The sequence below is a fragment of the Somniosus microcephalus genome, chromosome 14, assembly GCF_052327205.1.
Source record: "Somniosus microcephalus isolate GS21.2 chromosome 14, FLI_Smic_1.0, whole genome shotgun sequence".
NCBI lineage: Eukaryota > Metazoa > Chordata > Chondrichthyes > Squaliformes > Somniosidae > Somniosus > Somniosus microcephalus.
The window spans coordinates 14942699-14958324 of record NC_141000.1 but is presented as its reverse complement, the minus strand read 5'-3'; the positions used below and the strand labels follow the sequence as shown (position 1 = coordinate 14958324).

At 46.1% G+C, this 15626-nt stretch overlaps 1 protein-coding gene across 3 annotated transcripts in view; it reads right to left on the bottom strand.

Moving 5' to 3' along the window:
- egfl6 (EGF-like-domain, multiple 6) overlaps window positions 1–3674 on the bottom strand; it is a 111552-nt gene extending 107878 nt beyond the window's left edge. The window contains exons 1-2 of one of the 3 annotated variants that reach the window (XM_086006267.1): window positions 3209–3663; window positions 2565–2678 (exon numbers count right to left, since the gene is read on the bottom strand). In XM_086006267.1, coding sequence (XP_085862393.1) covers window positions 2565–2620 — 56 coding nt within the window. In that variant the 5' untranslated portion in view covers window positions 2621–2678; window positions 3209–3663. Of the gene's footprint in view, window positions 1–2564; window positions 2679–3208 lie in introns of all 3 variants that reach the window. The other 2 variants (XM_086006268.1, XM_086006265.1) reach the window with 2 other exon arrangements.
- Window positions 3675–15626: the final 11952 nt, after the last annotated feature.

Genomic DNA, 15626 nt, shown 5'->3' with positions numbered 1-15626 from the left:
CTCTTCTCATATAGTAGCACTTGCAGAAACAGCAACCCCTCCCAGGACTCCTCCTTCACTTTACATTCCAGACATGGTTTTCCATTCATCACCCGCCCCGCCATCCTGATTCCTCTCCAGCTCTCAGCAGCTGCACTATATGCAGAAGCTATACACGTGTCCACTTTCCTTTACAGTAGCCTTGGACTAACCATCACCTTCTCTTTCTGTAGGATAAAATAGCACAAAGTGCAAGAGAGAGGAGCAAGCCAAGAGAGAGGAAGCACTCCCGACGTCAAGTCCTCACTCAAGTGGAGCAGGAAGGTCTGGATATTAGAGGCCGAGCACTCCATTCTTGCATTATAGAAAGTGAGTTAGAGAGGTCCGAGGTGGTGAAGCACCGAGTACAAGTGAGCTCGAGCAGGTGGTGGTGCTAGGGACAGCCCAGGAGACGGCTCATTGGAGAGTGAATTCATCTCCCAGCTTTATTGTTTAGGACCGAGGTGTAGACTTCAGGAGTCCAGCCTTGAAAAAAGGATGCCTTGAGGAACACAAGCAATTGTACGAGGTACTGGAAGGCCTACCAAGGTGTTATCACATCATGGCAGAAAGTATGGAGGAGCTTGTTCCACCTGCGTGGTGTCATCTTACACCCTGCAGTCCACCATGGAGTATGTGGCCACCTCCATGGACATTGTAGGTTAATGGATGAGGCTTCTGTGTCAGCTGATTCCAGTCCTCTCTGCCTGACCCCCTCACCTGCTGTGATCTACTAGGCCCAGCTGCTGGTCGTCCTGGTTGCTGCGGTTACTGCTGCTGCACTTCCTCAAACTGTCCCTCCAATCAGGGCAATACTGGCACCCATGATTAGCAGAATGTGCTGCGTCAGGGTGAGTGAAGCCAAAAAGGGAGAAAAGATTGCAGGGATATAAGAACATAAGAAATAGGAACAGGAGTAGGCCAATCGGCCCCTCGAGCCTGCTCCGCCATTCAATAAGATCATGGCTGATCTGATCCTAACTGCCAATCTACTATCACAGAACCATCTTCTGAATCTAACAGAATTAGACACACGAAATAGGAGCAGGATCAGGCTACACGGCCCCTGGGCCCGCTCCGCTACCCACAGGGCCATGACCGATCCGAACCTAAACTCATGTCCAAATTCCTGCCCGCTCCCCGTAACCCTTAATTCCCTTTACTTCTAGGAAACTGTCTATTTCTGTTTTAAATTTATGTAATGATGTAGCTTCTACAGCTTTTTGGGGTAGCATATTCCATGGACCTACCACCCTCTGAGTGAAGTAGTTCCTCCTCATCTCAGTTTTGAAAGAGCAGCCCCTTATTCTAAGACTATGCCCCCTAGTTCTAGTTTCACCCATCATCGGGAACATCTTCCCCGCATCCACCCGATCCAGCCCCTTCACAATCTTATATGTTTCAATAAGATCGCCTCTCATTCTTCTGAACTCCAATGAGTAGAGTCCCAATCTACTCAACCTCTCCTCATATGTCCATCCCCTCATCCCCGGGATTAACCGAGTGAACCTTCTTTGTACTGACTCGAGAGCAAGTATGTCTTTTCTTAAGTATGGACACCAAAACTGTACGCAGTATTCCAGGTACGGTCTCACCAATACCTTGTACAACTGAAGCAATACCTCCCTATTTTTATATTCTATGGGGAAAGAGCTGGGGGGAGTGAGACTAACTGGATTGCTCTCCCTAAGCAGGAAAGGCTGTACGATTCTTACCTGAAATTTCTGTTAGTTTTTCTGTTCCATTCAGTAATTGTACACTGCTATTCTTCTCTTAACTCAAACTCAAGAGAGTACCACTTTTACAGAGTATGGTTCGTACAGCTGTGTAAATGTTGAAAATTGGCACTGACCCCTTGAAATGAAGGCTGACACAGTTAATTACATACACTACCCATGCATGGAAACAGGATAGAGCCCGTCAGATTCCCCCCACCCCCCCCATTATCACACAAAGTCCCACAACAATCATTCACATCAGTAACGCGCATCCCAAATATTTCAACCCAAAATTGCATGAAATCTACTTTACAACATTTCAAGTAAAGAAAGCCGGCATGGTTTAAGTAAGGAGCTCAGTGCACTTGCGGAACAGAAAGTGACAAACTATTATGGGGTAGAGTTTCCACTTGTTTCTGCTGTTTTTACGCACACAGGCTCCAGCGCATTCGGCCGAACCAGCGCAAAAGAAGATTGGGAAATTTAAAACGTGGGTGAGTTATGCCCAAAACCACTTAGCTCGTGTTTTCCACAATCTTTTATGCTGGTTCAAGATTTCATTCCCCCGAATCAGGCCCTGCCCACAAAGCTGGCCGCACCACCAGGTCGAAATGGTGAAATTTTGCCGATTATGCTGGTTCGGGAGGACTCTTCAAATTGCGCTCATTTTCTTAGTCACACGGGCACTGGTAGGCGCGCTTTTAAAGTTTTTTCCTATCAAAAATATTTAATTTACTAAGAAACTGACCAGTGTACACCAATGAAACTATTAAATGGTGCAGTATAGTTTTTAAGCCACTTTCAGTGATTTTAAATCAGGTTACTCACGGGTGAGGACTGGACACCCTTATTAAAAATGCTTCTTTTTTTGCTGATAATCCCATTTTCAGCTGTATTAATAAAACTGCACCAGGTTATCATTCTTCAATACATCAAGGAATACTTTTTAATGGAAAGAGAAAAAAAGAAATTATTACGCTGCCCAATTGCGCTTGATGGAAGATTTTACAATTGTGATTATGCAAATGAATCTTAGCGGAAACGTTAAGCCTAACCTAACCAGCGCAATTTCAAGTGTATTGCGGGCGCAATTTTCCAATTGCACCCAATGTGGAAACTCTACTCCTATTTATCACTTTGACCAATCATTCAGTGAAAGTACACACAGAATTTAATGTCACAGTGTCTGAACAGGACTCGCATCTTTGGACTATTAAAATGAACATTTATTGAGGTGAATGGAAACCCATTAATATTGGAAAGTATTTCATTTTATATAGCACCTTAATCGGTTACAAAACTTCTCCAGAGAGTCAGAACTGTTCATTGAACAGAAAGGTTTTCATTCAATATTGTACTTTTACTTTGATGAAATCTTTCTGGTTAGAATGAACAAATCCAGGTTTATTTGAAGAAGAAAAAAATTACTTTCCTAAACTCTTGTTTATTTTCACTATTAACAAAATTCTTACCTGTTTATTTCTGTTTTCCCGCTGACAGCAATTTCTGCAAATGCTAACAGACTTATCCACGCACTCTGCAGCATCTTTCTCTTTAAACCCTTTATAAAATACTCCACCGGGTAAGCACAATCTAAATGCTTCCAGCTGGAAAGACTTCAGCCTCTTTCTCTCTCCCTCTTTCTTGCCCTCTCGCTCATACACACACAGTGCTTCTGGTGGTAACACTATTGCACTGAAAAGAACCTCTCTTGCAGCTCTTGTTGCTCACTCCCCCCCTGACTGCTTGGTAGTAGTTATGTAAATGATACAGGAAAGCACTCGATGACGTTTCTGCTCTCAGGATTGCCTGCCGTTCTGGGGGGCTGGAGCAGCACGAATTCCTGAGGTGGGCTTGCTAAAATGAATTGCTGGGGGTAGGTGGGCCAGAGCCAGAGGGCTCCATGCTCTGCCTCCCAGAGACAATAATTGGATTGATTGATACAGCGCCCCCTGCTGCCCAGTCAGATGCAAACCACAGTTAAAGTCCCTTCTGTTGAGACTTCTTAAATTGAAAATATTTTATTATTAATATTCACAGTAGCACAAGGCATTCTTTTCTCTTGATTTAACATATGCGGAGTGCACCTTATAATGGCGAAACAAGTTTTGTTTTAGTGGAATTACTGATAAGTGTTGAAGGGAAGTAATTTACCCAGATAAAAATAAAGGACAATGATCGTGTTTGTTTTTCTACACAATTGGTTTTTCAGTTTGTGTCTCCTTCTTCGCTCCTTTATATCACTATCTAACTTTACTGTTCACAGCTTTCCCTTTTATGGTTAAACTCCTTCACCGCCTTTTAAATATTTCTAAAAATTTTATTTCATTTATTTTTAAATCAAGACCCCCCCCCCTCCCCCCACCCCCAGATTTCCTCTCCTTTCCTTTGCTCGTCTCCTGAAGGCAATGGCTGGTGCTGGGTTCAGTTCCATGTTGCACTTCCACAGGCACCAGGATACCTTCTGCCATCTCGTCGAGATGGTGATTCTTCACAATGTGAGCTTAGACAATGATTTCACTATCAATGAGCTGCTTCACTGACCACGTCCTCACACGCAATCTTTTCAGCAAGAGTCCCTGAACAACAATCAGGAGTAAAATTTCCCTTTAATGGTACAGTACTGTGCTTGATTGTAAAACTGTGGGCAGTGAGTGAATAAGTGAGTACTGTGTGAAGAACGAACGTGAGAAGAATGTTACTCGCCCTGAACTTAGTAGGCTCCGGCTTCACCATCTTCCTTCAGGCCAATGACCCAGTCTAACCTTGTCGACGGAACTCAAAGGCTTTATGTTATGTGTTCCTCCTCTGTCCCGGTCTGCTCCCTTCTGTCATGTGCCACATTGTCCTGCAAGAGTTGAGTGGCTTGAACTGTCAGGAGTGCAAACAACACGACAACAACAACAGTGTGGCATCATATAGCGCCTTTAACATATTCCCGAGCCACATAAGGAGATATTGGGCAGGATTTTCATTGGGCCGTGGAGGCGGGATTGGAGGCGTGTGGGGGGTTAAAATCTCAAAATCGGGGGGCACGAACCCATCCCGCCCCCAACCCGCCTCCGTGCCAATGTCCCAGGAGACGGGGACCCGACCTGTGCTGGGAGCCGCCTCCCCGAGGCGGGAAGGGGATTAGTGCCAATTAACTGCTTGTTAACAGGTAGTTAATAGGCAGTTTTTAGCCTAATCCCTATTTTTATTCCTGAAGTGTGGGATTCCCGACGGCTCCAAACCATGCCAAGTTAGCGAGGCGGGTCATCGGGCTGAAGGATTTGGAGGGTTCGAGATGTCCGGTGTTCAGGTGAGTGATGGGTGCATGAGTGAAGAGGTAAGTGTGTTTGGTATGTGTAAAGTGTTTAAAGAACTTTTACTTACCTTTACAGCCTTCCTTCCTTCAGGTCTCGGGAGTCCTTCATCTCACCGGCACAGAAAGCAGAATGGCCGCGAGCTGTCAAAAGTTGCAGCATTCAGCTTTCTGTTCTGGAGAGATCTCTAAATCAGCCTGAGAGGAAGGAATTAACTTAGAGTACAGGTTGTCAGTGTTTGACAGCTTCAAAGAGCTGTCAAACGCTGATATTTCATCTGTCAAAAGCTCTTGACAGATGAAATGTCAATCTGTGACATCACCTGTTGCCGGGTGGCCCTTAACTGGCCTACTGAGCCCACTGGGTGGGCTCAACAAGGTCAATCAAGTGAAAATCGCGTGGGTTGGCCACAACTCGATGGAGGCGGGACTACAACCCCGAAAGTTGTAGTCCCGCCTCATACACGCCTCCAGAATAAAAATCCAGCCCATTAGGGCAGATGACCAAAAGCTTGGTCAAAGGGGTAGGTTTTAAGGAGCGTGTTAAAGGAGGAGAAAGAGATAGAGAGGCGGCGAGGTTTAGGGATGGAATTCCAGAACTTAGGGCCTAGGCAGCTGAAGGCATGGCCGCCAACGGTGGATAAAAACCGGGGGTGCTGAAGAGGCCAGATTTGGGGGAGAGCAGAGATTGCGGAGGTGAGAAGATGTTAAAGAGATAGGGAGGGGCAAGGTCATGGAGGGATTTGAAAACAAGGATGAGAATTTTAAAATCGAGGTCAGCGAGCACAGGAGTAATGGGTGAACGGGACTTGGTGCAAGTCAGGATGTGGGCAGCAGACAGTGACACACATGTGCTCATTCTGGGGCCCATAATGAGTGTGAGTTCGTGCACGTACATCATGCAGTTAGATTGTCTTTGATGTATTTTTTGGACAAAGCCCTTTGAGGATGTCAGAATGGCAAGAAATTAGAGGCATATAAGTTACTGCTGTAAAGCTTACCCTGCTGCAGATTGGGCATGAATGGTATAACATTCAGAGGGCTGTAAGGTAGTCTGAATGGGAGCAAAACTTTGTGGCATGCAGTCTTTGCCAGTCTACTTAGTATAAGGTCATGGTGGGTAGTCTTACCTGCCGAGGTCTGCAACCTTCTTCTGCATTTGCCACCAGGTCCATTGCACTGTGGAAACATGGACTGTTACCACCTCCCGTGCATTCTCTATGGTTCATCTATGTGGACGATGCCTTGCATGGGGCCATCCTCCTTTGCTGCGCTTTCTCCAGCAGCATCCTTACTGACGTATAGGCAAACCAAGGAACTGATTGATGCCTCTGCTCCAACTTGCCTATGATTTGCAATGTGATCAAACATTTTATCCACCAACCCTTTCAAAGTGCTGCGACAGGCTTTTAAATCATTGCAGCAGCACCAGATATTCCAGCCCCAGTGAACAGCGAGCTCACAGTGACTGGCATATTACACACCCGGAGCTTGCTGCGCCTACATAATTAAGCCTGATCCCACCAGAGTCGGAGAGGGAGGGGGTTAGGCACGCACAAGGCTGAAAGGTACAAAGTTCCCGTTCAATCTGTGAGCATTGCGGAAAATCTGTGCTTTTCTGTGTAAAATGATCCAACAATAATGTATTCAAGGCATGCTTGTTCTCATGTGTGGAGCAATTTCCACCGAGTCCAGCCCAAACCGCAGACAGTATTTTATTTTTGCTCGTATAGAGTTCATTTATTGAACTGTGGTAAAACTGGAGTAGTTCAAGACGCAGGGCAATTTGGCTTTGTTGAGACCTCTGAACTTGATCATTCATTTTTATTTTTACACATTGTTTTTCTGCTTATTTTCTTTCCACTCGGTTTCTCTTGCTGCAGTTTTAGTTTGGTCGGTAAAGATAGATCCAGGACTGCTGGTGGTGGAGTCAGAGATGGTGAAGACTATATGAAATCTGAACGGTTTGAAATTCACAGAATCACAGAATCACAGAAACCCCACAGTGCAGATAGAGGCCATTTCGGCCCATCGAGCCTGCACCGACACATATCCCACCCGATCCCCGTAACCCCTACACCAACACATATCCCACCCTATCCCCGTAACCCCACGTATTTAATCCCCCTAACACTAAGGGTCAATTTATCATAGCCAATCAACCTAACCCGCACATCTTTGGACTGTGGGAGGAAACCGGAGCACCCGGAGAAAACCCACGCAAACACGGGGAGAATGTGCAAACTCCACACAGACAGTCACCCAAGGCCGGATTCGAACCCGGGTCCCTGGCGCTGTGAGGCAACAGTGCTAACCACTATGCCACCATGCATAGTGGTTAGCACTGTTGGACCAATTCAGATAAATTCAAAATGATCTTAACTTTGGCCCATTTTAGATGGTGTGCCCATCAAATAAAAGTAACACCGTCCCACATTGACTTGGATACATTTTTTATTACGCACAGCTTGCAATGGCACATTGGTAGCACCATAATGACAAATGTGCAAACTTCCACATCTCTCTGTGTGAACTTATCTTACTGCCTGTTCGAAGTGAGCAATGGACAGGCAATTATCTACACAATTAAAAGTCTGTCAATAATCTAAAGTCTGGTGCACATCTGTAACATCACATCATTCTTTCAAAGGCCTCAGTTGTGTCAAACCTCAAAATTGTCACCCCTTAAGGTGTCTCACTACCAGAGCTTTACACATCCAAAGCGTACAAAATGGGGATTTATTGACTGAAATACCTAGCTAATGCACAACTCAAATATTCGATTGCTGCAAATCAGAAGCAGCAAAAAGTACTGATGAGGTATGAATAACCATCAGTAAACCAAACAGTTAGGTTTTATTCTTTTATTTTTTATTTTTATTTTAAAGCTATAATTCATGAGCTGGCAAGTACTAGAATAGAGGAGACCTAATAGAGGTCTTTAAGATTATGAAAGGGTTTGATAGGGTAGATGTAGAGAAGATGTTTCCACTTGTGGGGGATACCAGAATTAAGGACCATAAATATAAGGTAGCCACTAATAAATCCAATAGGGAATTCAGGAGAAATGTCTTTACCTAGAGAGTGGTGAGAATGTGGAACTGGCTACCACAGGGAGTAGTTGAGGCGAAGAGCATAGATGCATTTAAAGGGAAGCTAGATAAGCACATGAGGGAGAAAGGAATAGAAGGATATGTTGATGGGGTTAGATGAAGAGGGGTGGGAGGAGGCTCGCGTGGAGCATAAACATAGACCAGTTGGGTCGAATGGCCTGTTTCGGTGTTGGAAGTTCCATGTAAGTCTATGTACCACAGAATCAGCCAATCAAATAATATCTTCACACTGTGTCCGGCAGCCATTTCCCTTCTTCACTCGGGTCAGTGAACCGCTGGAAACACATGACTATGGCCAATTCCCCAGGGTCAGCAGTATTGAAATACTTTGGGGTGGGTGCCAGGCACTGCTGAGGAACCTGGGAGAGAGGGACTATGTGCTGCCACAGTGTGAGTGGGCCCTTGGTTCCAGTCGAATATTTTAAAACAGGTTTTAGATGGCCCTGAGTGTTAATTTGCTGCTTTCCCTACAACTGTTGATCGTTCTGCAGTCGATTACTCTCAGGAAACCGGTCTTTTAAAATTGCAACCCCTTCTGACGCCCATAATATTGTTGAATGCAAAGAGTCCTTGTGCATAGCGTTGCTCGGAGGAAAGTAACGAGAAATTTGTCATCCAATGTATTTCTCTCATTTGCATGTCATCATGGTACACCCGGCCATACGTGGTTGAGCGTATTATGCGTCTAACCCCAGTTCCGGTGCAATTTGGGCCGGACGCAAATTGGGGCTGGGGGGGCGGGGGAGACCTAGTGTGACGGGCAAAGAAAAACGAATGGGGCCAAAGGTCTGTGGTCTTTTCAGTGCACTTCCAATGTAGGTTTGGCAGGAGCGTGGCGGATGGGCCAGATATTAGGCCGGGATCCCAATACACTCGGTCCTGGTCCTCCAAGCCAGCTTGCACTGTGAAAACATGTTTGGGATGGAGCCTTCACCTCCCCCCCCCCCCCCCCGCCACCCCCAAAACAAGGTGACCAGCATCAGATGAAACTTCGAAGCCAGGAGTTTCCTTGTCCCTAGCCTGGCGGGACAGCCGCAGCCTATGTGTGTGGTTTGGGAGGAAGTTTATGGCTGGCACAACTGGGGCCCATCTTAGGGACAAGGCCTCACAAGATTTGAAACTTTTATGATTTATTTTCCGGCCCTCTTCCAGTGGTATCTGGAACTGCCTCCCGCTCTCCTACCCACCCCGATGTGGGCTGGGACTCCCGGTTTCCCCCAACTGACTGGTGCCTGAGATGTGCTCTGAGTGATGTAAGTGTTGGCCTGTGATATATAAATGCGATGACCTTCTCCTGACCTCGCGTACGTTGGCAGCGTCAGCACCAGAGTTCATGAGTTGGCGCATCCTGGCAGTTACACTGGGATGTCGGGTCTATGGATTTTCAGCCCCAATATGTTTAACAGGAGCAAGCGAGCATGTCTGTTATTTTATTTTGTCTGTTGCAAAACCACATTATTTTTTCGTGTTTTTTGTGTGAAGTTTAATGCCCCTTTAAGTGGCTACATAATTTTCTGGTAATAAACTCACCTTCAGCATCTTTTATGATATCAATCAGACTTTATGGAACATTCAGCTGCAGCTGATGACACTGTCTGTCTCCTCCTGTATCTTACTGCTAAGATGTCACTACTGCAACTCGTCATTTGAAATCTGTGTCAAATGTTCCAAGCTACCTCTGGTCCTCAGTGACTTTTGTCAATGACAATGTTTATGTTCATCATAGACGGGCAAAGCCAGTTCCCAGTTCAGGTGTCAACCTGGGTTCAGTGGTACCACTCTCACCTTTAAGTCAGAAGGTTATGGGTTCAAATCCTAACCCAGAGACTTGAGCACATAATCTAGGCTGACACTTCAGTGCAGTGCTGAGGGAGTGCTGCGCTGTTGGAGGTGCCGTCTTTCAGGTGAGACGTAAAGCCGAGGCCCTGTCTGCCCTCGCAGGTAGATGGCAACAGGTCACATGCCACGATTCAACAACTTGCATTTATATAGCGCCTTTAACGTAGTAAAATGCCCCACGGTGCTTCACAGGAGCGTTATCAAACAAAATTTGACACCGAGCCATTTAAGGAGATACTAGGACAGGGGAGATAGGTTTTAAGGAGCGTCTTAAAGGAGGAGAGAGAGGTAGCGAGGTGGAGAGGTTTAGGGAGGCAATTCCGGAGCTTAGGGCCTAGGCAGCTGAAGGCTGAATTTTAAAAATGATCATCCTTGTTTTCAAGTCCCTCCATGGCCTTGCCCCTTCCTATCTCTGTAACATCCTTCAGCCTTACAAGCCTCCGAGACCTCTGTGCTCCTCCAAATCTGGCATCTTGCGTGTCCCTGATTTTAATCTCTTTCTGTGGCTCGGTGTCAAATTTTGATTGCTAAGGCTCTTGTGATGCGCATTGTGACATTTTGCTAAGTTAAAGGTGCTATTTGAATGTAAGTTGTTGTTGTTGGTTTCTGTTGGACTAGCTGCAATTTTACATTGAGAAACTCATAATGTTTGTCAATCTGGAAAACCAAATCCTCTTGAAAATATGGGGGGAAAAATTCAGTTGTTTGCGTCTCCCATTGGTGCCTTAAGAAGGCACTAATGGGGCGCAAAGCAACTAGCGCCCGGGCGCGGTGATGTTTGCGCCGCTCGCGAAATTAACTAGACATTTTGCGGCGGCGCTAAATACTACCGCCACGATCTCCTGCACCGGCAGATCGTGACGTCAGTCGAGTGCGCAACGCCCCGTTAGCGCCCCGGACCGGATATTGAGTGGCGCCCCCCTGCCTTACCGCCTGCTGCTAGCAACGACAGGTTGAGGGGAGCGTCTTGCAGTCAGAAAGGGACTGGGGGAGCGCTATTTAAAGGCGACCGCTTCCTGCCTTTTTTTGTCGGCGACATTTTTGCACCACGCATTCTGAGAGAGAGAGAGAGAGACTTCTGGAGAGATTCAACGCTGTGTGAAGGAGTTTTGAGTTCTGAGCAGCACGTTGCAGGTTCATTTTGATTTGCCCTTCCTTGCTTCGCCAGCGCTCTGAGGTAGCGCCTCGCTCCTCGGCCTTTGCGCCTTAAGACAGGTGTGAAGCGCCTGATTTAGCGCTCCAATCACCACCGGGGCGATAAAAGCCAAGTTTGCTGTTGGAGGCGATAATTAGCGTCAGGCGCTAAACTTTGCGCACGGCCGATAATGGCGCCCCAAACGGGGCGATACTGAATTTTTCCCCCATGCTCTCTACAAAGCCCAATATAGGTAAAGGTTCAAAGGTTATATTTTCCTTTTCCATGTGAACAATGTGAATGGAGATTATGGGAGAAACTTGTACTGGGAAACCCAGAGATGATTGTTTCTATGTGACGTAATAAAACTCACTACGCGCTTGGTTTGAGCATAAAGCAAGGCTTTAATCAACTTGTTTCAGAACATGGTCTAGTTGTATCCACTCGCTCCCTTGTCTTACAAAATGTCCCTGGAAAGCTGGGGCCAACGCCCGAGTATTTATACAGGAAACTTTGGTTTATCCGGCGGTTAACTGTCCGGAATGCTCAATCCACCGGCAAAAATCAGGAGCCGTTTCGTTAGGTTTTTTTTCTTCTCGTTGCTTTTTTTTCACCAGTCAGGCTCTGCAGGGTCTCACTGAAGCTGTTGCTAAGCTACAGAGACGCTTGCAAGGTACGGCCGACTGTTTAGAAGCTGTTGCTAAGCAACAGGGTTTGTTGCCAGATATGGAGCTCAAAATCTCTATGTTTCAACATTAGCGCTGGTTTGTCCGGCAGTTTTGATGGGATGGCAACAGCTCGGTCCCGTCGGTGCCGGATATCAAAGTTTCCTGTACTCCTTGGACGGCGCCACCAGCTGGCCGTCCAGTGTTATTTCATAGGTAGTTTCTCAATGATGAGATTTATGACACTATGTTACTAATTTGTTTATGTGGTTACTTCTGTTTTCCCTTCAGTTTAATCTCTTCACGCTTGGCTTGTGTTACCCATTTATGCTACAAATTTTATATTGTCTGTAAAAAAAATCATAACACATTAAAGAAACATTTCTTATTCTGTCATATAGTTATCAAGTCTTTTTATTCACAGCTCAATGTTGTTCTGAGAATGACTGGAAAACTCTGAAGAACACAAAGAAATATTTAAATTGCATATTACTGATCAACCCAACACGATGTGACCTTTAAAAGACTGAGGAAATTTGCTCAGTGAGTCATACAGACTGAGAAAATCGCAGGTATAATCCCGGTTTTTGTGCTGATTTAGGTGAGCTGCGTTGAGGCAATGATAGGAATGCTACAATTAGCCTCAGTACCCCTGTCATAGTGAATGGAAAACTGTCCAGGGTTCCTGCTTCTAAACTGTGAGTTTCGGGATGTAGGTTGAGGACATGTTCAGGCTTAGTCCCACTCTCCCTGTTGACATTTATGGTCAAGGCCCACACCCGTGGGTGAGGCACTACTGGGTGGTTTTGGATGATAGCAGTCTTCATTTGCAAAGAGTCATTGGGATTGATTTCGACTTTGTGCAATAGTATAAAATGGTTGATAGCGAATTGGCAGCCCGTTTTACATCTCCCCCCAGTTTTATTTCCATTGACTGCAGTTAAATTTTGGTCTGAAATTGAAAATTTCCCCCATGTTCTTTTTACAGGAGACCAGAAGCGGGGAGTGGTTACCTTGGGCAACTTTGGAGCCTATCATCTGTTCATTGACCATTCTTAGCCCTCAAAAGGTTTTAGGAAAATATGAAAAAAGGCCAACTGAATTTGTTAAGGCCTTGTTAAAGGTCACACAGGAGCATTAATGCAGCAATCTGCAGCTACGGGGCATATTGAAAGGTGAGTATTGTGTGGAGGTTCGTACCTGGTATAAATGCAGAGAGTTATGATTATAGGGGAGCAGTGACCTAGTGACATTACTGCACCTATTGTGGTAGAGGGGGTGGAAAGGATGTGCCAGGAGTGCGGAGATCATGGGAGGCTCATGCATTATAGCTTGAGCAGGCAGCAGGCCTTCTACAATAGAGTCAGCGGCTCAGTACAGCAGAGGAGCAGTGCCTTAGCAAGCTCAGGCTCATCAGAGAAGAGTGTTATCTGGTCCACAAAGACCTTCAGACACCCTGGTGTTGCCGCTTAATAGCAGACAGTGGAGCAGTAACCTTTGCTCAATGACATCACTCGTGCAAAAATGCCAGTGCATATCTGGGTGCTGCACTCACAGAATCACAGAAACCCCACAGTGCAGATAGAGGCCATTTCGGCCCATCGAGCCTGCACCGACACATATCCCACCCGATCCCCGTAACCCCTACACCAACACATATCCCACCCTATCCCTGTAACCCCACGCATTTAATCCCCCTAACACTAAGGGTCAATTTATCATAGCCAATCAACCTAACCCGCACATCTTTGGACTGTGGGAGGAAACCGGAGCACCCGGAGGAAACCCACGCAAACACGGGGAGAATGTGCAAACTCCACACAGACAGTCGCCCGAGGCCGGATTTGAACCCGGGTCCCTGGCGCTGTGAGGCAACAGTGCTAACCACTATGCCACCGTGCTGCTCCTTCAAACTACTCAAACCGCCTCTCGGTACAGTGTGCAAGGAGGCAAGTGACTGCTTGAAAGCAGGCAACATAAGTATCCCCATCTAACCCAACAGGGGCATTCTAGGCTCCTGCCCTGTACCAATTGGTCCCTCATGAACCATCATCACTGCTACCCCTGCCCCACTGGGGTCCAACACCTCCACATACCTGTATGTGCTGGTCTCTGCTTCAAGTCAGGGCAGTAATGATTGGTGCTCAGGTGGATGCTGCTCTTTGGCTGTGGCTGGTGATGGGCTGATCTCTTAATCTGTGAAGAGAGGAAGTGGGGCAATTATGAGTGAAAACCAGAATAATGATTAACACGTTACTTACCATGATCGCCTTGTGGTATTCCAGTCTCCACAGACTCGATGATGTCTTCCTGACCCGCCCTTTCAAACATTCTTTCCTCACACAATGTGAGTCCCTTTCGGTCTCAGTGCCGACCATCAGTTGCATGTGGTGCCCTCCGATTTTGTGAGATTTCTGCTTTTAGACAAAAGGGCAGAAGGAGCTGCGCAAATGAGATGGCCTGTGAAAATTGCTTCCTGTGGGACATTTACTTAGCCATCGCAGCATGTAAAATGTAATTTATATAACCACGCTATTCTCACCTCTGATACCATACTTGCTATATACTTCAATATAGCAATCCAGCATCCGCAGTATTTTGCTATCATTGCTATATACTCCTCTGTGTCAGTACAGGAATTTTTACATCTACAGTCCCCATCACTTACAGACTCCACGCTTACTGTGGGCCAGCCGCTTATATCGGGCAAATGGGGCTGACCATTTGCCATTTTTACTGTCAGTTACAAAGACGGCGCTTATAACACATTGGCCCGTATTTTGCGGCCCCTACGGGTGTGTATGTGGTGCGTATGCGCCCATAAGGGCCCCGCAAGTTTCTGGTTTTCACACGCGAAGTGCATGCGCGAAAACCCGGAACTTGAACCCGAACCAACGCATCCCCGGGAAAAGGGCATCCGTGGGCGGGGAGTCAGGCTATTTGCCCAACTACTGCCCAGTGAATGCCCATGAAACTCTTAAGGCCTGCTTTTACCAGCGTAAGAGTTTAAATGAATATAAAAATAATTTAAAAAAAATATTTACACATTAAAAAAATCTGTAAAATAAGTTAAGGTTATTTTTAACCCCTTTAAAATGTTTACATTTATTTTTCAAAAAATTAAATTTTTGTTCCAAATGTTTAATTAAATTGTATTTTAAATGTAATTTTTAAAATTTAATTGGCATGTAATTGTGTTTTTTATGTGATCCCCAGTCATGCTTATGGGGATTCCGTACATACAGAACCCTGATAAGCATGAATGAGGATCCCCCTACTTTAAATGGCTGGGCCGGCCCATGTGATCCCAGGTGTGCTTGTGAACGACTGGGCCTCGGGATACATGGGCCTTTTCCCGCGCGTTCCCGGAAAGGCCCAGGACCGCGAGTCGCCGTGGATCCCGAGGCCCCAGGCAGGCGCGGATTGTATTTGCGGATCGGAGGCATTTCCCCACGGGAAGCCTCCGACCATAAATTCAGGCCCATTAAGTGCGATGGCTATTTCGGACAATGCAATACGCTGAAATACCTTAATTACTTAATCCATTCTGGTTACCATTTTAAAAGCTCCACTGATTTCAGGCAAATTGGATAGTTTATTGAATGTAATCGCTCTGTACTGTTAACTATTCACCTGAGGAGCTGAGTGCCTCAGTAGTACAGTTTGCCGCTGTTTGTGTGGGGGAGCGTGGTGAAATGGTGGCTGAGTGACGGAATGACATGTATTTACCGACCATCGCTCAGATCATTGTCTTTCAAAGTACTGTGTGACATGAATCTTGTCATTCATGTGGAAATGACTTATGAAATAATACTGGGCGGCCTGCTGGTGGCG